The following is a 21,028-nucleotide window of genomic DNA, read 5'->3' as shown; positions in this document are numbered from 1 at the left end:
CATCAAAGTAAACTCAAGTAATTACAAAAAATGTTTATAGTTAATTATGCTGTGTTGTGCAATATTGGCTCATGCGGTTATGGAAGGTACACCAACATACATTGTACACATAAATGTTATATGTTATGATGGCGCGAACATTGTAAAAAAACTCTGGTAGATCTCCGGGCCTTGCTGGGTTTCAAAGTAGCTCTCGAGCCAAAAAAGTGTGAGCACCCCTGCAGTAGATAGTTACACTGTTATGGGTTTTCAGCCATTTGTTTTTCTTCCTTGTCTAAACAGTCCTGTTTATTTACTGAAACTGCCTCATGGACCTTTCAGAGCTGACAAGAGTCTCCAGGAGATCTTCCAAACTCTACCTTTATCTCTTAAAACTGAAGACTATTGGAACTCCTCCTACATGTCCCAGTCTGTCCTTTTGCTTACCAACTGGCTGATGAAGAATTCTGTAGGATTGGTACACTTGTTTTTCTTCTTCATTACTTTAGGTTGGTCCTGAAAAGAAAAAAAAGTCACAGATGTCACAATGTCATGTGACGTCACGCCATCACTGCTCCAGGTGCCAAGGCAGTGGGTTATGCCTCTGACCCTGAGCTCCCCTGCAGGAACAGGGAGTTCAACTAAGCAATATGAAGGCACAGACATATCAAATGAATCCGCACACATTACAAACATCACCCCGAAGTGACACAAAGTAGGAAATGTGGATCCTCTTTCTTTTTCGGAAGCTGGCAACATTTCTGTGCAGGTGATGCTGTGGTAAACTCCTAAAGCTGTGTCTTGAGTGAAATTTAGTAGGGCTGCTGGGATGTCTGAGCTATAACTGCTCGGGGTTCAGCCCGTGCTTATGGACTGGCAACTGGCAACCCCAGGACCTCAGTAGGAGTTTTCTCCCAGGGCAAAGGTGGCCTGATCCAGCATGACACCGGGCTTCTTGGATGTGTGCCAGGGATGGATCCAGGAAGCCCTGTAAGCAGTAGTGTAGCTAGAAGCACTAAGTTTTGCATGGTACCTCACTGTGGTGTGCAAGCAGTGACCCCTCTGGGGCCATTCCAGGCCACTAGAGCAAAATGGAGGCAATATCTCTGAAGGGGAGGGGTGATCACATCATGGTGAGGCGCCCTTGCAAAACTTAGTACTTTGCACCCCCTCTAGCTAAGCTACTGCCCATCGGGACAGCTGTGGTGTTACTCAGGGTAAGGGGGAAATGTACTATTACCCCAAGGTGACCTCTAGCTGCCTCCTAACCTGCATTGCATGGCCATGCAGCCTGGCTGTACTGGTGCAAGTTGGGATTGGGCTGTAAAACCCTGTAACTATTTGCATAGTTAACCTGTAGTTGGACCCTCTGAGGACTAATTCACCATAGACCCAGTGACTCCTTTTTCCCCTCTTGCTGTTTTTGTTTCTACAGCAAACAAGTGTCCCTCGGCTGCTGCTAAGTAAAGCATTTGTAGAACATCATTAAAAAGTTAGCTGTATTTTTGCCAAAAAGAACTTGCATAACTTACAAATGAATTGCCCGGGGGCTTTCTTATTGCCTCTGTCTTTGTTCACAACAATTAGTGGGAAACTACTTATTAAGATGCCCTAGTGACCGATTTGCCCGTCTCCAGTGCCTTCCAAACTCAAAACCAACCCTTTGGGTTACAGCAAGGCAAGAGCCAAAAATACCAAATATAAGGGAGGCAAAAAAAAAATTAAAAGCACCAAAAAAATTCACATGGCAGGTATTGTGCTGGAGTTCAGCTCTGGGTTGTAGCCTTACTCCTTCCAAGTGTGTGGAGGGCGGGCTGCAGAGGCTTGGTGCACAAGGAAAAAGGCACCAACCGATTCTCAAAAGTACATTTCTTAATTATGTAATGGTTGTGTTTTAAAACACATTTCCATCCCGCTTTTCTTCCATTAGGGAACTGAAATAAGCGTTGAGATGCAAATAATCATGACAGTTTCAAACAAGATGATGAAATATGGTAATAATAGAATTGGCAATTCGGTCAAATAGGATATTCAGCTTTCCCAAAGACCTTTCCAAAGAGGTTCTGGGGGGCAGTTCAGCTCTGGAGGTAAGAACACAGGAGCCTGCTAGATCAGGCCAAAAGTTCCTCTACCCCAGCCGCCCCTTTCCCACTGTGGCCCAAACTGCAGCTTCCCGGAAGCCCAGGGTATCCCCCTCTCACTGTTGCTCCCCTAAGACTGCCTTTGGACATGTTTGCCATCATGCCTCCATGACCTTCTTCCTCCATGGATATATCTGATCTCTGCCGCAGCCTAGCCACTAGAGCTCTGCAAGGCTTGCTGCAGTCTCAGCTGCTGCAGAGGGGCATATATGAGTCCATGGCAATAGGCTTCAATGTGGGTGATTTCACTGTGATGTAGGAATGCTGAACTCTTATCGAAGCCCCTCTCTTTGCCCATCACCAAGCCTTAATCATGGGCCTCAGATCCCCTCTTTTGTAAGTGTGTCTGTCAGTCAGTCAACCCTTAAGGGCCCAATCCTATCCAACTTCCCAGCACCAATGCAGCCATGCCAATGGGGCATGTGCTACATCCTGTAGTGGGGGGCGGGCGGGTGGTCTTATAGGCCTCCTCAAGGTAAGGGAACATCAGTTCTCCCAGTGGCACAGGGAATGTTCTCAGCCTTCAGCCTTCCCCAATCCAACAAACAGGCCCTGCTCTAAGAATGAGTTGCCAACCACTGGTTTAGGGGTATCTAATGAAAGGGCAGAAGGATTCTCCAAATGGAAGCAAATATAAAAGCTCCTTGTTTTGAATATTCAAAATTAACGTGACATTTGCCATCTTGTGGGGTTTTGACACATGCGTCATTGCTTGAGACAGAGCCTGGGGAATAACTACCTTTAAATGTCAGGTGTGACTATAAAGTCCATCTGCTCCAGTGGTTGACTAGAACTATTGCTGCCTGTTGCATCAGCAGCTCTTTCGGAGCAACTCTTGAGCAGGTGGGAGAAGATTTCAAACAAACTAGGTCACTGTCCTGTGCTATGACCTGCCTTGGATTCAAAAGGGAAATTCCCTTTGAGTTGTAAGGCAGTTCCTCAAACTGTCCCAAGCATCCAAGTTCCAAGCGTCATCTGGGACCCAGCTTCTCGGTTAAAATTTACAATGAGGTTGGTGAGGGAAACCGAGGTTCAAGGCACCTCTAATGCGTTGCTGATACCTTTGGAGTAAACAGAACCCCCAAACGTGACTTGGTTCATCTTTTGGTCAGACCAAGGCATGGCCAGTTGTGGAATTTTCCAAAAAGCAAGAGAAAGGCTTTTCTCATATCAGCTGGAGGAGGGAGTGGGGGCTGCTTCCTCTGAAACAAACAAAACCAGGGAACTTGAGGCATCCTGCCAACAGCCCAGTATAAAACACCATGAGGCTGGCCTGGGTCATGCTCTGCTGGTATGGTGCACCCAGCACCATATTCATGTGTATAAAATAAAGTGTCAGGCAACATGATGTGCAAACAGATGTTGGAAGGTGGCTTTTGCATGTCTCCCAGAAATAGCACTTCTCCCTGATGTTGAAGAATAAGGTGGTAATTAGATGGGCAAATTAACTCATCCCTAAGGGTAGCATTCAGTGTGTGTATTTAAAAAAGGCTGTTTTTAAAAAAGGATGTTGGCATCCTTCAGTCTCAGATGGTATCATGCTCTGAATGGTGGTTCTGGAACAGAGTGTCCTCTCCAGTGCATGAAGCCTGGGTAGAGTAGATATGGAGGATAGACTGTTACCCATGCAGCAAATCCCCCCTCTCCACATCGCTGAAATGGTCCAATGGAAAGGCAGAGGCCAATACGGTTGGTTCCAGCATCGCAGGAGTTGCCAGAACGTGTCTGTGTTCAGCCATGAATTGCCTCAGGGACTCCGGCTCCGGATTTGGCCTTGAGGTTGACTCCTGAAGCCTTTTCCATAACTGGATGTAGCCACAAGGCAGTGGAGGTTTGGGATCAGAGTTTTCTTTCTCTCAGATGAGCTGCCTTCCTAGGCTAACAAGTCCCATCTACCTGGTGGCTGTTTAGTTGCCTCTTATGACAAGTACAGCCAGCCAAACTGAGGACCTATTCTTATCCCCTAGCCCCAGGGGTTTGCATCTCTGATCCCCCAGGATCACACTATGCATCTCAGTAACCACTGAGAGGGGTGATGGTGGAGTAGGCTTTGGGGGAGGGCTTCCCAGAGACACCTGGAGGGCTCTCAGGAAACAAAAATGCTGGACTAGAGGTACTGTGAGGGGTGGCGAGGCAGGGGGTCAAGCACCTTGCCCCTCCTGTACGTGAGAGTAGGGATGGCCGGGGCCAAAATCCCTGGAACTAGACCAGGCAGGTGCCACCACAGTGTCCCAGAGTCACAGCAGGATCAGGGCTTCTCTCACCCTGGCTCTGCTCCAGGCTGGCTGACTGAGTTGCCTCCTCGGTCCTGTGCTTAGGTCTCAGATCAATAACTGGCTAGCTGAGTGGTCACCCTGATGGGGGTAGGGGCAAGCCAAGCAACCCTCCTCAGCCACCCAGTCTGCAGCAACATCCTGCCCTTCACAGCCTGAGATTTGACTTGGCTGGCCTCACCTGGCCCCACTGACCACCTCACCCACCTCACCCATCCTGGGCTGTCCATGCCATCCCCATAGCCCAACCTCCTGGCCTGTGTCTTGTCTAGCCCGCAAGGAGCATTAGACAGCAGCCAGCCGATAAATGGAGGGAGTCGATTCTCCATAAGTCTGAGGCCAAAGAGGGACTCACCTTGGGTCCTTTCTGTTACGTTTCTTATGTTACAAGGCAGTGGCAACGGGGTGCAAGTCTCTTTTATCTGTGTGCTCCCAGAGGATTCTGGTGGATGACTGCAAGATGCTGGAAACTTGACTGGACAGGCCCTGGGCCTGATCCCGCAGGGCTCTAATTCTGACCACCAGTCGAAGAAGGTTCATTGCACCCAACACATTTGTCACAGCGTATTATTTTTTATTGCTCCTTTGGGGAAAAGGGTATTTTTGGTGCCATTGTTCATATTACCCCTGGGGGCTGGGGATAAGAATAGGCCCTCAGTTTGGCTGTACTTGTCCTAAGAGGCGACTAAACAGCCACCGGGTAGATGGGACTCGTCAGCCTGGGAAGGCAGCTCATCCGAGAGAAGGAAAACTCTGATCCCAAACCTCCCCTGCCTTGTGGCTACATCCAGTTATGGAAAAGGCTTCAGGAGTCAACCTCAGGCCAAATCCGGAGCTGGAGTCCCTGAGGCAGTTCATGGCTGAACACAGTCACGTTCTGGCAACTCCTGCTTCGCCGCTGGAACCAACCGTATTGGCCTCTGCCTTTCCATTGGACCATTTCAGCGACGTGGAGAGGGGGGATTTGCTGCATGGGTAACAGCCTATCCTCCATACCTACTTTACCCAGGCTTTGCGCACTGGAGAGGACACTCTGTTCCAGAACCACAATTCAGAGTGTGACACCATAGTCTTCCGAGACTGAAGGATGCCAACATTGTTCATATCTACTTTTCTTGAAATGAACCTGAAGTCTTTTGAATTAGAACCAATCTCTCCTCTAAGTTTGTGGTGGAAGCATGTTCTCTGTAAGGGGTCCACATCGGTGCGAAGACACCAATGGTATCTCCTGGCGCATGGCATCACAATGCATGTCACGGCTGAACGCCCAGATTGCATACCCTGAGCTGCACAGACCTGGAGCAGAATATAGACAGCTAAGCGGCCACACAGCTTACAGGGAACACAGGGTAGTGGTGGGATTCTCTACATTGTGCTGATTTGTTGTCCAGTCCAACATCCTTTATCACACAGTGTTATGGCGATGTTCTCTCTCCAAGGGCTGCAGCAAGAGCTGATCCTGGAGCACCTTCTTGGAGAGAGACATTGAGCCATAATTCCCTTCACAAGGTCTTCTTTCCAAATACATTTCAACTGAAACTGGACAAACAGAAGAAATTTTTCCAACCTCAATTCTTGTTGGGACTCAACTTCACCCACCAGCATTTACATCAGGGGTACCTAGCCTTCCTTCTGTCTGCTTTGAGCAACTGATGAAAGCTACATGCAAACCTCCCCAGGAAAAAGGCACATGAAAACACAAAAAGAAATTTTTTTTTTTGCAGCTGGATCACAGACTCTTTGCCCCATTCCATTAACCCCAGATTAAGAGACCCTGATCTCCATGCTTACTCTAACTTGAATTCCTTTTCATGCTGAGCACAAAACCTCCCTCCATAATCCTCACGTCTATATGGTTTCTCCCCTGTGTGGTTTTTCTGATGGGTTCTAAGGTTGCTGCTGTGACTGAAGCTCTTTCCACACTCCTGGCATGTAAAGGGTTTCACCCCTGCATGGATTGACTGATGAATTGTAAGAGCACCACTCTGATGAAGTGGCTTAATGCAGAGAAATTCCCTTTTACTTAAAGAGGAGACTGAGAGAAAGAGAACTTTCAATAAAAGATTAAGGTTTTATTACAAAAGAACATAGGTAAAAATAATCATAGAGTTGGAAGGGGGCTAAGAGGTCATCTAGTCCAACCCCCTGCCTTAGGCAGGAATATCTCTAGTGAGGGAGAGTCCACCACCTAATGCACATGGAGAAATGATAGGGGTACGTTTCTTGGTCCTAATAATTGAATAAAGCGCACCTAGTTCTCATAGTGGTTGCCTGTGAAGTGCATTTGGTGCATCCGAAGAAATCAGAGGAAGGGGGTGGCATAGGGGTCCCTGCTATGCCATCCCCAGCTGCTAGCTAATGATGGGACGAGAAGGGGAGAAAAGGGGGGGGAGAAGGGAAAGAGTTCAAGGCACAAGATAGTTACCTGTCCTGTGGAGGGAGGGAGAGAAACCTGTGGAGAGGGCAGACCTACACAACACAAGCGTGTTGGACCTTGGAGAGAGGGGCGGGGAGAGAGGAAGACTTCTCTTATAAGGGTGGGGAGATAGTGCTGAACTGGAAGATAGCTTGATTGCTGGTTGCTCAACACAGTGCTGGGTGCTTGGAGAACTGCTTTCATATGTAGCAGTATCTCTGAAAGGGGATCAGGATGTAGGTGTCAGTTATCAGCAAAAGTCAATCAGGGCTTCAGGGCTTCCTAGAAAGGGGAGCTTAAACAAAGACTGTGTGGGAAAAAAATACAGGATGTAGGTACAATACAATGAATCAGAAACAGAATTTTGCATACAGTTTTGTAGGAGATGCTTAAATGGTGATTTTCTTGCTTGATGATGTTACTTCTGGCCATGACATCACTTCCAGATTAATGACATCACTTCCAGTGGGTCCTGATAGACTATCATTCTAAAAAGTGGGTCCCGGTGCAAAAACATTTGAGAACCACCGCTCTAGGAGACAAGTACCAGCCAGGTAAGGCCACACCTGGAGTTTTGTGTCCAGTTCTGGTCGCCGCATCTCAAAAAAGACATAGTGGAAATGGAAAAGGTGCAAAAGAGAGCGACTAAGATGATTACGGGGCTGGGGCACCTTCCTTATGAGGAAAGGCTACGGCGTTTGGGCCTCTTCAGCCTAGAAAAGAGACGCCTGCGGGGGGACATGATTGAGACATACAAAGATATGCAGGGGATGGACAGAGTGGATAGGGAGATGCTCTTTACACTCTCACATAATACCAGAACCAGGGGACATCCACTAAAATTGAGTGTTGGGCGGGTTAGGACAGACAAAAGAAAATATTTCTTTACTCAGCGTGTGGTCGGTCTGTGGAACTCCTTGCCACAGGATGTGGTGCTGGCGTCTAGCCTAGACGCCTTTAAAAGGGGATTGGACGAGTTTCTGGAGGAAAAATCCATTATGGGGTACAAGCCATGATGTGTATGCGCAACCTCCTGATTTTAGGAATGGGTTAATTCAGAATGCCAGATGTAGGGGAGAGCACCAGGATGAGGTCTCTTGTTATCTGGTGTGCTCCCTGGGGCATTTGGTGGGCCGCTGTGAGATACAGGAAGCTGGACTAGCTGGGCCTATGGCCTGATCCAGTGGGGCTGTTCTTATGTTCTTATGTTCTTATGTTCAGGGCAGAGGAGGGCCCAGGTGTAGATAACCACCTCCTGGCCAAGACTCTGAGGCCCTTTGTGCTTCCCTGGCCAGCGACCCAGTTCTGCCACAGGGTAGTCTACCCAGACCAGCAGGGTGGTTCCCACAGTGCCCCCATCCATTGTATCATTATAAGTAAGTTACAAACAATCGGAGCCTCCATCAGAGCAGCAGACTGGAGTGGGCAGCCAACAAGCAAGCAAGGGGCTCATCCATTCTCCACCTGTCCAAGGTTGACCTTCCATACAATCATTTCTGGTGACTTCATGGCAAGGTGTGACCATCCCCACCTCTGTGGGCTGGTCCCAATGGGCAAGATCTGCATCATAGAGGTTGGGGTGTGACATAATCACTGCCTAAGGATGGCCCTACCCTGATCATCACTGCTGTCCAGACTCCAAGCCTGCAGTCACGTTTATTGTAAAGCTGCTCCTAAGAACATCTGCTGGCTAGTACAGCACTGGTGTTGCCCAGTGCACCAGATAGTCCTAGCTGGGTGTGATTGGGTTCCCCTGCTGCCCCTGTTTGTGGTCTGAAGGGTGACCTTCCCCTCAGTGAAGGTAAGAACCAGAGAGGAGTGGAAGACCAAAGGAAGGGACTTTGTTAGTCCCCCTTCCCCACTGAAAATTGCTGCCCTATACAATCCTTCATGGTTATGGGATCCACAAGCCAAAAAGCTACTGTAGCAGGCCAGTTTCCTCCCAGATTTGATTCTTTTAGGGAGGGTCATGGATGCATTCCTGGGCCCAGTATGCATGGCTTGTAGCAGCAGTTGCCACCATGCTTGTGGTTGTGCCCCCAGCGTCATGTGCATGTCATGTTCCAGTTTGGGTGAAACTGGAAAACATAATATCCCAAGAATTATCTGGGCCCCCTCCTTTGGTTCCTAGGCCCCCTTTCTGACCCTGGGCACGGGTACAAGTCAGAATGGGTTAAGTCAGAATGCCAGATGTAGGGGAGAGCACCAGAATGAGGTCTCTTGTTATCTGGTGTGCTCCCTGGGGCATTTGGTGGGCCGCTGTGAGATACAGGAAGCTGGACTAGATGGGCCTATGGCCTGATCCAGTGGGGCTGTTCTTATGTTCTTATGTACAAGTTACCCCCTTTATCCCCCTCTCCTAGGCTCTGATCAGCAGCAGTACTCATTAAGTTCAGGTCGTCATTTTTTACTGCATATATGTTTATTATTATTATTATTGTTGTTATTATTATTATTATTAACAGTAGCACAGAATAACAGTGTAATAACAGACACCCAATTCCCTGCCTCTCAGCAGATTATGAATGTTTAGTGGCTTCTATTATTAAGAACATAAGAAGAGCCCCAAGATCTGGATCAGGCCAAAGGCCCATCTAGTCCAGCTTCCTGTATCTCACAGCAGCCCACCAAATGCCCAGGGAGCACACCAGATAGCAAGAGACCTGCAAGGCCTCCTGGGAATTGTAGTTAAGAACATAAGAACAGCCCCACTGGATCAGGCCACAGGCCCATCCAGTCCAGCTTCCTGTATCTCACAGCGGCTCACCAAATGCCCCAGGGAGCACACCAGATAACAAGAGACCTGCAAGGCCTCCTGGGAATTGTAGTTAAGAACACAAGAACAGCCCCACTGGATCAGGCCATAGGCCCATCTAGTCCAGCTTCCTGTATCTCACAGCGGCCCACCAAATGCCCCAGGGAGCATACAAGACAACAATCTGTGTCCCAGTGCCCTCGTCCGCATCAGAGGCAGCCTGACTCTCAAACCAAGACCTTACACAAACCTACTATGACTTGTATTATAATAATGATGAACATTTCCTCCAGAAATTTGTCCAATCCCTTCTTAAAGGCATCCAGGCAAGTTGCCATCACTACTTCCTGTGGCAAAGAGTCCCACAGACTAATTACACGCTGGGTCAAGAAATATTGGCAGGGAGGGGGTGGCTGCAAGACCTTGCCACTGCTCATTTTCTCAAACAAAAAAATATTTTTTTTTAAAAATAGCTAAATAATCCAGTTCTGCATCCCTCCTCCCCAAATTATAAATGCTCAGTGGTCTATATTAACGGCCAGCAGGTGCTGCACTACTCACTTCACAAACAAGAATGTGTGTGTGTGTGTGTGTGTGTGTGTGTGTTGTTTTTTTTAAGAAAGCAAAATAATTCAATTCTGTCCCGTCTCCCCCCATTGTAATTGGGCAAAGCAGTACTTACAGGATGTAAGTAAGTAAGTACTTTTACTTACAGTAAAAACAGGATGGTTTTCTTTTAAACTACCCTCCAGTTGGTGCCAACAAAGGGCCATATCTTATCCAACTTTCCAGCGCTGATGTAGCTGTGCCAATGGGACGGGTGCTACATTCTGCTGTGGGGGGGGGGGGGCAGTCAGGGAGACCTCCTCAAGGTGCAGAAATGTTTGTTCGCTTACCTCGGGGCTAAATTGAGGCTGCATCGGCACTGGAATGTTGGATAGGATTGGGCCCAAAGGCTGCAATCCTACCCACACGTTCCTGAGAGTAAGCCCCATTGAACAAAATAGGACTGAGTAGACCTGGCTAGGCTTGTGCCCAAAACCTCTTCTGATCCAGGAAGTAGGGAGCAGCCATCCAGTATGATAGGAATAGAGAATGAATGGGTGATGGGGAGGCTGCAGAAGGAGGGCAGATGAGATGAACCATTCCAGAAGAAAAAGACCAGGAGCTTGCTGGATGGTGATTGGCTGAGCCAGCTGTAGACGTAGGGAAGGGGGGAAAAACAGGACCACAGCAGAGCCCACCAGTGGCAAAGCGCAGCCCACATTTTCCAGGAAAGAAACAGGGCGTCAATTTCACAAGCTTTATTTGTTCACAGAACATTTATTGTCTTCTTGACTGTTGCACTGGGAATTGCTTAACGTTAAGAGCCACATATGACAAACTGCAGGTGTTTGAGAGCCGCAACATTTAAGAAGCGTTTAAATTCTTGAATATATTTACTCACCCTGAACACCCACTTGGAGGCAGGCTGTGCAGCATGGCCTTTCCCAGTTTGAAGAGACACTTTGCCAACAGTCTGAGGCTAAGAGGCAAAGAAGGAAGGCCCATAGCCAGGGAGACAGACCAGGGACAGACTGCACTTGCTCCCGGTGTGGAAGGGATTGTCACTCCCGGATTGGCCTTTTCAGCCACACTAGACACTGTTCCAGAACCACCATTCAGAGCGCAATACCATAGTCTTTCGAGACTGAAGGTTGCCAACACAATACCCTGAACACCGTGTTCCGTTTACACCCGGTAAATAATTATAAAGCTTGAAGACATTTTAATTTTTTAATTGTGATGCAAAAAGGAACTCAGTCAATACATTTCCACGAGCCACACATTATATGTCAAAGAGCCGTGTGTGGTTTGACACCCCTGCTCAATACCTATGAGAACATGCTTTTATGAAGCACACGGCAAGCACCCAATCCCCTTGAATGTCACTTTCCTTCCAAATCTCACACCCTGGAAGGAGGAGGATAAACCTGTTTCTGCAACCTCCGGTCTCCACTGAATCCAATCAAGCAACCCTTCCAGTGCACCTCCTGTCTGGATTGTCTCCATTAAGTACAATCTCTCTGTGTCATGGCTGCATCCTGCACCCACTGAGAATTGTGCATTGACAAGTTTGGAGCTACATCTCCATTATACCTGTTCTCATTGTAACCTTGTGGACTGCTTCATTGAGCAGCCTCCTCCATATACATGCATCAAGGTTTTCTCCATGTAGAGATGTCCTCTTGGATCCTCTTGCTCGTATCAGTACAGACCTAGACTCTGCGTTCATGGCCAGGTTCCAGATTTACACTCCAGTACAAAAGCCTCCAGAGGTGATTGTAACTGCCCAGTAGTTTGATTAAGGTGTCCATCCCCAGAGTGGCATGGAGGCAGCTTCCCAAAACCACTGAAGTATCTGCAGATTTTGACCAGCATGCTGGCTGGCACAAGAACCCTGTGCCTGTAGTATCTTAATAGGGCAGGTCTGGTCTAGAGGATAGAGCCTCCATTTGCCTGAAGATAACATCCACAAGGTCGCCAGTTCGAGGCCACCGGCACCGTGCGACCTTGAAGCAACTGACAAGCTGAGCCAAGTTATTCCATCTGCTCTGAGCGTGGGAGGATGGAGGCCAGGATGTGAAACCAGATCAGAAAGAAACATCTGAATGTTGTGGTTCTTGAAAGATAGAACCTTCTTTCAATTGTAAAAATCCCTACGGGGATTTAAATAGCCTGCCTATGTAAACCACCTTGAATAAAGTCTTGAATAAAGACCAAGAAAGGTGGTATATAAATACCTGTATTATTATTATCTCCATGTGGCTTAGAAACTCTGGATGCCAGCAAGGCTCCCATTTCAGGAACTCGAGCAACTATAAATGCACTTCAAAACGCTCTCTTTTTCCTCCCAACCAATTCTCTCTCCTATTTCCCCACCTGAGACACTAGAGATTGATGCAAAATAGCGCTAAGCCTCAAACACCTTTCTCTGAACGTTGTCCCCTTAATGTCTATTTCTTGGGGTGCAAATACATTCTCATCACACACATTCACCACTGTTTGCTTAGGAACACTCAGTACACATTTCTCAAGGAAAACTCCTATTTCTTTATTGATCTTTCTGGGTAAAAAGTCATTTTACCGCTCTATGGCTTCTCTGATGGGCTGTAAGGCGACCACTCTGACAAAACCGCTTTCCACATTCTGTGGATAGGATTTCTACCCCATGTGAATTCGCCACCAGGTCATAAGGGCACCATTTGTACTGAAGCTTGTTCCACACTCCTGGCATGAACAGGGCTTCTCTGCCAATGGGATATAAGTTGGCAATTTGAAATGAATCCCTTTCCACACTCCGTGCACGTATAAGGTTTCTCCCCTGTGTGTGTCCTCTGATGGGTTCTTAGGGCACCACTCCTACGGAAGCTCTTTCCACACTCCTGGCATGTATAGGGCTTCTCCCCTGAGTGGATTCTCTGATGGCAAGTTAATTGGCTGCTGGAATTGAAGCTCTTCCCACACTCCTGGCATGCATAGGGTTTCTCCCCTGTGTGGGTTCGCCAGTGTGTTGTCAGTTCACTACTTGTACAGAAGTTCTTTCCACACTCCTGGCATGAATAGGGTTTCTCTCCTGTGTGAGTTCTCTGATGATTTGTAAGGGCACTGCTTGTACTAAAGCTCTTTCCACACTCCTGGCACGCATAGGGTTTCTCTCCTGTGTGGGTTCTCTGATGGGTTGTAAGGGCACCACTCGTACTGAAGCTCCTTCCACACTCTGGGCATGCATACGGTTTCTCCCCTGTGTGGGTTCTCCGATGAGTCGTAAGAGCACCATTCGTACTGAAGCTCTTTCCACAGTCCTGGCATGTATAGGGTTTTTCCCCTGTGTGGGTTCTTTGGTGGATCAAAAGATCAGCACTCAGACTGAAACTCTTTCCACACTCCTGGCATGTAAAGGGCTTCTCCCCTGTATGTGTTCGCCAATGGGATACAAGCAGGCCATTCGAAATGAAACCCTTTCCACACTCAGAGCATGTATAAGGTTTCTCCCCTGTGTGTGTCCTGTGATGGGCTCTAAGGGCACCATTCCTACAGAAGCTCTTTCCGCACTCCTGGCACGTATAAGGCTTCTCTCCTGTATGGGTTCTCTGGTGGCAGGTTAACTGGCTGCTGGAACTGAAGCTCTTTCCACACTCCTGACATGTATAGGGTTTCTCCCCTGTGTGGGTTCTCCAGTGGGTCCTAAGTTCAAAACTCGTACTGAACCTCATTCCACACTCCAGGCATGTATAGGGTTTCTCCCCTGTGTGCTTCCTCTGATGGCATATCAGATGACTCCTGCAAAGGAAGGCCTTTCCACACTCAGAGCACATATAAGGTTTCTCCCCTGTGTGCGTCATCTGATGGATCAAAAATACACTTTTTTTACTGAAATTCTTTCCACACTCTTGGCATGTATAGAGCTTCTTCCCAGCGTGGACTTTTTGCTGTGAAGAACTAATATCTTGACTGTTTCTTCCAATCTGGTTGCAAACTGATGTTGCTGAAATCAGAAGAGAAACAGAGTAAGAGACCAAGGGACTAATCTCCAGCCAGCTGAGGATGCCACTAACCAATTTTTGTGTCTCTGATCAGAACTGGCACTCAGAAAAGCCACAACAATTGCAACAAAATGGACATTAATACTGTGTTACACAGTTAATATTATGGTTTGCTTTTTTAAGGAAAGTGAAGAACTTTCAAAAGGATAGAGGCTGCAACTAGAGAGGAAGAATAGGGAACAGTAAACAAAGAGAGGCAGAATGGAACTACTTAAGGCCAAAAAAAAGAGATTTAGGGAAGCTAAGAGAAAGCTTTCCCACAAGCTGTCTTCTACCAAGTGAGGCACTTTGCAGCGAGAGTCACAACTGAAAAACCAGCCCAAGTTATTTCTAGGCTGGGGATGCCACATGGGTTTCCAGGGTCCCAACCATGCCCATGTATGGCACCTGTTCCTTCAGAGCAGTGCTTCCCAACTTGGGGACCCCTTCCCCCAGGTAGGCATGTGCGTTTTCAGTTGGGACACTTACCCCCTTAAGAAGGGTCGCCAAACCACCAGCGAAACCTGGAAATGCCATACTAACAGCACCTATGGGTCCCCAGGCAGGTCACCACTCTTTCTAAGGGGCTAGCGTCCTTAGGTTGGGAACCACTGCTTCAGAGGGAGGGCAACTCCAGTTTGAAAAGGATGAACATCTTTTCCCAAACGGGCTCTCCTCCAGAACAAAAGGTCCTCTGCTCTGGGTCAGTGGGTGAAACCAGGCCACTGCCATCTCCTGCAGACACCTGTACAGACAACTACGGCTTAGCATGGTAAACAAAAGTGGTGGCCGAAGGCATCCCAGGAAAAAATGAAATGCTTAAGGTGGTAACAGGCGAGCTCAAGGGAGTCAAGGTGAAAACAAAAATGGAGGAAGTTCTGGAGCAGGAGATGCATTTCTTAATCTGTGGTATGGAAGGTGGTGTCTGGTGGCACACGCATACACCCATCGCCTGACAATGAGACTGCCATGTGACAAAGGCTTGGCTCAGCAGGCAGAGCTCTAATGTGCAGTTTTAGCATGCTTGAAAAAGCCTTCCCGGCAGCCCTGAGCTTTTTTTTTGGCGTTTGCCACATCACCTCTTGCCTCCCAACCTGGAAGTGACGTCATCACCAGTTACTTCCAGTGTAACTTACAAAAGATGGACCATGCAAAGTGGTATGTCAGGGACAAAGGCTGAGATACGCTGCTTTAGTGGAAACAGAGTGGCAAGAACACACTCATTTCAAGGGCTGGCATCAGAGTAGCCCCTTGTGCCAGCGCTTCTTTGAGATATGGCCAACACCACAGGTAGGCCTGTGTCTAATGGAGCGATGCAAATAGGAAAGATTTTATCTTCTATTTTCCTTGCACAACACTGAACCCAAAGAATAAGTCGTCCTCTCTGGGGTTGACTTCTCAAGAGTCCAACGTACACAACTAAAGTACACTGAGATACATCTGGAGTGAAGATATACGCAGACATTCCCTCTCTCTGTGCTCAGTATTCCAACCTTCTCCCAGGGAGAAACACTCTTCCTGCACATTCCACAAGACGACGTTCCCAAGGCAAGCAGAGACTTTTGTCCTTTGCACATCTCCCACCTGAGCCTGTAACACCTCCCCACAATTTGTGCAGGAATGCTTGTGTGATGGGTTTCCCTCTTGGGTGTATCCTGGAGCAGAGAGCCCAAACACAGGGGGATGTGCCCTCTAAGACCATCCCACCTCCTCCAGCCAAGACGTCCATAGCCTTCCAAGCAGTTCATGGCACAGTGTCCCCATGTTGGGGATACCCTCCTTGTCAAAAGACTCCAGATCTGTGCTGGGCCAGAAGAGGAGGGTGTGGATCCATCAGGCCACACCCAGGTCAGTCCAGCCAACAAATGACCCAGCTACATCAGACTGAGGTTCCAACTGGGGGCAGCTATCAGCTAAGGCCCAAAGGACCCCCCTTACCTGTTAAGGTCACATTTTCATAACTGTCCATCACGGCTGCGTCACACAGACACCTTCGGTGTTAATCCAGCAGGGCCCACTCTGTGCTGCTGAAATGCACAGCGACCGCCGCAAATGAAATGGGGCTCTGAAAGAAAGAGGAAATGCCCTATTAACAGATTGACCCAGCTTGAATCTGTAGTCTAACAAGTGAGGAAAATCGGCATGTTTCCTGCTGGGTGCCAAAAGTCATGTGGGGAAAGAGGTGGGGAATGCTGACAGCGTCCTCTGTCTTGCCATCAGGCACTCAGTTCAAGAGGGAATGGGCCTGTAATAAAGAGGCTCAAGCTGTCAAATTGTTGTGGAGGAGCAGAAATCGCTGCCAGGTAAGGTCCAGGCCAGGTAAGGGATATGAGAAGAGCTCATATCCCTTACCTGGCCTGGACCTTACCTGGCAGCGATTTCTGCTCCTCCACAACAATGTGGCAGTTCAGTTTGCTTTGGGTTAGTTTCTCATGTCAAGGACAGAAAAGAGATGACGTGTTCGGGATTTTTCATCATGTATAAGTGCATCTTACTGGATGTTTGCCGTCCTTTCTGCTGATTGTGGTGGTGGCTGCAAAGGAGACTGGACAGATTCACAGAGGAATGGCACCATGGCTATCAGGCAGAAGGGCTGGGTGCCTACTACCTTCAAGCGCAGAAGCAGCCTTGGCTGGGAGAGGCAGTGGGAGGGTTTGCCTCTCTGCCCCAACACAGCGCCAGAAAACCTGGCTGTTTCCATGAGTAATTTTATCCTCTGTCTCTTTTTCCAAAGAAACAACTGGGTATAGTCACCTTGTATATATGGCAAACAGGGAAGTTAGTGGAGGAGGGGTCTTTGAACTTGGGACAAAAGGAGCCATTTTAAAGCATTATTCATAGGGCTACCAGATACAAAGGGGGACAGACAGAGTAAGAACATAAGAACATAAGAACAGCCCCACCGGATCAGGCCATAGGCCCATTTAGTCCAGCTTCCTGTATCTCATAGCGGCCCACCAAATGCCCCAGGGAGCACACCAGATAACAAGAGACCTCCTCCTGGTGGCCTCCATTGCATTGGCATTCTGACATAACCCATTTCTAAAATCAGGAGGTTGTACATACACATCATGGCTTGTACCCCATAATGGATTTTTCCTCCAGAAACTTGTCCAATCCCCTTTTAAAGGCGTCCAGACTAGACGCCATCACCACATCCTGTGGCAAGGAGTTCCACAGACCGACCACATGCTGAGTAAAGAAATATTTTCTTTTGTCTGTTCTAACTCTCTCAACACTCAATTCTAGTGGATGTCCCCTGGTTCTGGTGTTATGTGAGAGTGTAAAGAGCATCTCCCTATCCACTCTGTCCATCCCCTGCATAATTTTGTATGTCTCAATCATGTCCCCCCTCAGGCGTCTCTTTTCTAGGCTGAAGAGGCCCAAACGCCGTAGCCTTTCCTCATAAGGAAGGTGCCCCAGCCCAGTAAACATCTTAGTCACTCTCTTTTGCACCTTTTCCATTTCCACTATGTCTTTGGAAATGGAAAAGTGCCACTACCTTTAACTATTGTATAGAAGAGGGAATTTTGGCAGGTGCAGCTCAACATGGAAGGGTTTAAAATGCTGCACCTGCCCAAATCCCTTCTTCTGATTAAAGGTACTCTGTCCCATGTTGTACCACATAGACCCATCCAGGGTTAGTGTCCCATGCGTGAGCTTCCACCCCCCCACCCCCCCCGGCTGGAATTTTAGTGCCAGCATTTGGTTGTCTGAACAGAAGAAGCAAGTCCCACTGTGTTCATCAGGGCTTCCTCACAGGCAAGTGTGTGAGGATCGCAGCCTATAAGTGTCAGGCTTTTAAGGTAACTTTAATCACTATAAGGCAATGATGAAACATCACAAACACACCCTGAAGTACCTTCAACACTATTTCCTTCCGTTCTTCAATGAATCATATTTCTAGAGTGCTGGACATGCTTGTGACTTCATTTCCTCCTGATTTCTATTAGAAAAACTTAACAGGGCAAGCAAGGGGAAGGACTGGCAATCACCAGGGGATGGGGCATAAGAATAGGATACCTCCCCCCAGAGGCCAAAGGAGGGCCTTATCCGGGCATCATGAGCCCTGAAGGATCAAGCCAAAGGCCCCTCTAGTCACAGGAAACTGGCCTGATCCTGCAGGGCTTATGACACCTGGGGGAGGGACCCTGTTCTCTGGGGGGGAGGGATCTCACATTGGCCCACCAAATGCTCCCAAATGGGAGCACACAAGACAACAAGAGGCCTGCATCCTGGTGTCACTCCCTTGCACCTGGTATTCAGAGACAGCCTAATACCAGGAGGTTGCACGCATCCATCAAGGCTTGAAACCTGTGATGGAATTTTCTACTTGAAATCTGTCCTGTCCCTTTGAAAGGCACCTAGGCCAGACACCGTCACCACGTCCTGTGGCAAGGAGTTCCACAGACAGATGATGGGCAATGAAAAGTTCTCTTCTGTCTGTTCTAACTCTCCCACCCCTCAATTTTAGTGGACGATCCCCTGGAAACAGGAGGTTGCACATACCCACCACGGCTTATAACCTGGGATGGAGTTTTCCTCCAGAAATCTGTCCAACCCCTTTCCAAGGCATCCAGGCCAGATGCCAACACCACATTCGGTGGCAAGGGGTTCCACAGACTAATTACAGGCTGGGTAAAGAAATATTTTCTTTTGTTTGTCCTAACTCTACCGACAGTCAATTTCGGTGGACGTCCCCTGGTTCTGGTGTTGTATGAGAGGGAGAAGAGCATCCCTCTCTCCGCTCTCTCCATCCCCTGCATAATTTTGTACGTCTCAATCATGTCTCTGCTCAGGCGCCTTTTCTAGTCTAGGGCTGCCAGTGCAGCAGGAGGCCTCATTGGGGCCCAGTGCAAAGCCCAGGGAGCCCTTCCACCCCAGGGCAGCCTGTGCAGAGCCAGAGTTCCCTTCTGCCCCCCTCTGCAATGCACACTCTCCAGCTTCCCTCCTCCAGTCCCACTCACCAGCTTGCAGCCTCTCCCTCTCTCTGGGTCTTGAGACTTCTGCTTCCCTCCTTCTTCCACCCTCTCCTGCAGTCACCCCTCCCCGTTTCCTAGTCCCAGTCACATGATTCAGCAGGGGCTGCTGGGAAATGTAGTTCATAAGGCTGGCAGCAGGATAGGGTCTTCCCAACCCTACCTGGTGATGCTGCCAGCCATGGAATCTGGGACCTTCTACAGCAAAGTGGGGGGACCACCACTGAGCTACGGACTCAGTACCACTTGGGGGTAACAATCACAGGGCATGGTTAGGATTTGAGGTTAAGGGTGGGGTGGGGTCTGTGGATGGTGTCTAAAGCAGTGATTCTCACACATTTAGCACCGGGACCCGCTTTTTAGAATGAGAATCTGTCAGGACCCACCAGAAGTGATGTCATGACCAGAAGTGACATCAACAAGCAGGAAAATTTTTCACAATCCTAGGCTGCAATCCTACCCACACTTACCCAGGAGACTTACCCATTGACTATCATTGTTAAAAGCATCTTCATAGTAGCCTGTTAAACATACAGAACTGTGACATTTCCCCAAATGCAGTCACATACCATGGTAGCATCAAGTCTAATATAACAAAAAATAAAATATTGAAATGAATGGGGACCCACCTGAAATTGGCTCGTGACCCACGTAGTGGGTCCCAACCCACAGTTTGAGAAACACAGGTCTAAAGGCTTCTCAAGGAGTTCCACAGACTAACGGCAGAGTAGGCAGCTGTTGTTTTGTGGCTGCAGCCTACCTATAGGCTTGCTCACACTCTCTTAGCTCCAACCAAAGTAGTCCACAACTAGAGAATGACAGCAATTAGAACAGGAAGTGGAGAGAGCTTTTTCCCCCCTGAAGACCTTGCAGTGCACACCAAAAGGACTTTTCTTCCTGAGACATGCAGCAGCCATTCTGAGATGTCGCTCTGAGCTGGTGCTTCAGGACCAACCTGCCTAAGGACTCACCAAACATACCACATGCTACAGTCCTGTCCACACTTACCAGGGAATAAGCCTCTTTGAGTAACATTGTTAAAAGTACAAATTTGCAACATCACCCAAAATGCAGTCACATCCCAGGGTAGTATCCTAAGGACTCTGGACTCACAAGTGTGGGGAGCAGGGCCAGGGCTGTGTAACAAAAGGAACTGCGGAGGGACTAAGATGATTACTGGGCTGGGGCACCTTCCTTATGAGGAAAGGCTATGGCATTTGGGCCTCTTCAGCCTAGAAAAGAGGCGCATGAGGGGGGACATGATTGAGACATACAAAATTATGGAGGGGTTGGACAGAGTGGATAGAGAGATGCTCTTTACACTCTCACATAACACCAGAACCAGGGGACAGCCACTAAAATTGAGTGTTGGGAGAGTTAGAACAGACATAAGAAAATATTTCTTTACTCAGCGTGTGGTTGGTCTGTGGAACTCCTTGCCACAGGATGTAGTGATGGCGTCTGGCCTGGACGCCTTTAAAAGGGGATTGGACAAGTTTCTGGAGGAAAAATCCGTTACGGGTTACAAGCCATGATGTGCATGTGCAACCTCCTGATTTTAGAAATGGGCTATGTCAGAATGCCAGATGCAAGGGAGGGCACCAGAATGAGGTCTCTTGTTATCTGGTGTGCTCCCTGGGGCATTTGGTGGGCCGCTGTGAGATACAGGAAGCTGGACTAAATGGGCCTATGGCCTGATCCAGTGGGGCTGTTCTTATGTGTGTGCTTTTTGTTGGCTCCTTTAACTAGCTTGCATGACTTGTCTATAATCCCCTTGTGCTTACTCTCTCCCTTTTTGAGGTGTTTTTCCACACTTAAAAGAGGCAAGGGCAGTGCGTAATGTGGTCTGGTGTGGGGAAAAAGAGACTGGATTGATTTGGGTGGGTGTGAAAACCTCTGAATTGGGGGGAAATTATTTTG

General features: G+C 48.3%; 1 protein-coding gene across 2 annotated transcripts in view; it reads right to left on the bottom strand.

Annotated features, from left to right (window-relative positions):
- Window positions 1-11,403: 11,403 nt before the first annotated feature.
- Window positions 11,404-21,028, bottom strand: part of LOC136663716 (zinc finger protein 345-like) — an 87,436-nt gene continuing 77,811 nt past the window's right edge. Inside the window, exons 1-3 of one of the 2 annotated variants that reach the window (XM_066640595.1) lie at window positions 19,097-19,178; window positions 16,068-16,194; window positions 11,404-14,092 (exon numbers count right to left, since the gene is read on the bottom strand). In XM_066640595.1, coding sequence (XP_066496692.1) covers window positions 12,795-14,092; window positions 16,068-16,098 — 1,329 coding nt within the window. In that variant the 5' untranslated portion in view covers window positions 16,099-16,194; window positions 19,097-19,178 and the 3' untranslated portion in view covers window positions 11,404-12,794. Of the gene's footprint in view, window positions 14,093-16,067; window positions 16,195-19,096; window positions 19,179-21,028 lie in introns of those variants that run through there. The other variant, XM_066640596.1, reaches the window with a different exon arrangement.

Source organism: Tiliqua scincoides, chromosome 13, assembly GCF_035046505.1.
Source record: "Tiliqua scincoides isolate rTilSci1 chromosome 13, rTilSci1.hap2, whole genome shotgun sequence".
Classification (NCBI taxonomy): Eukaryota; Metazoa; Chordata; class Lepidosauria; order Squamata; family Scincidae; genus Tiliqua; species Tiliqua scincoides.
This window is presented reverse-complemented; position numbering and strand designations above follow the sequence as displayed.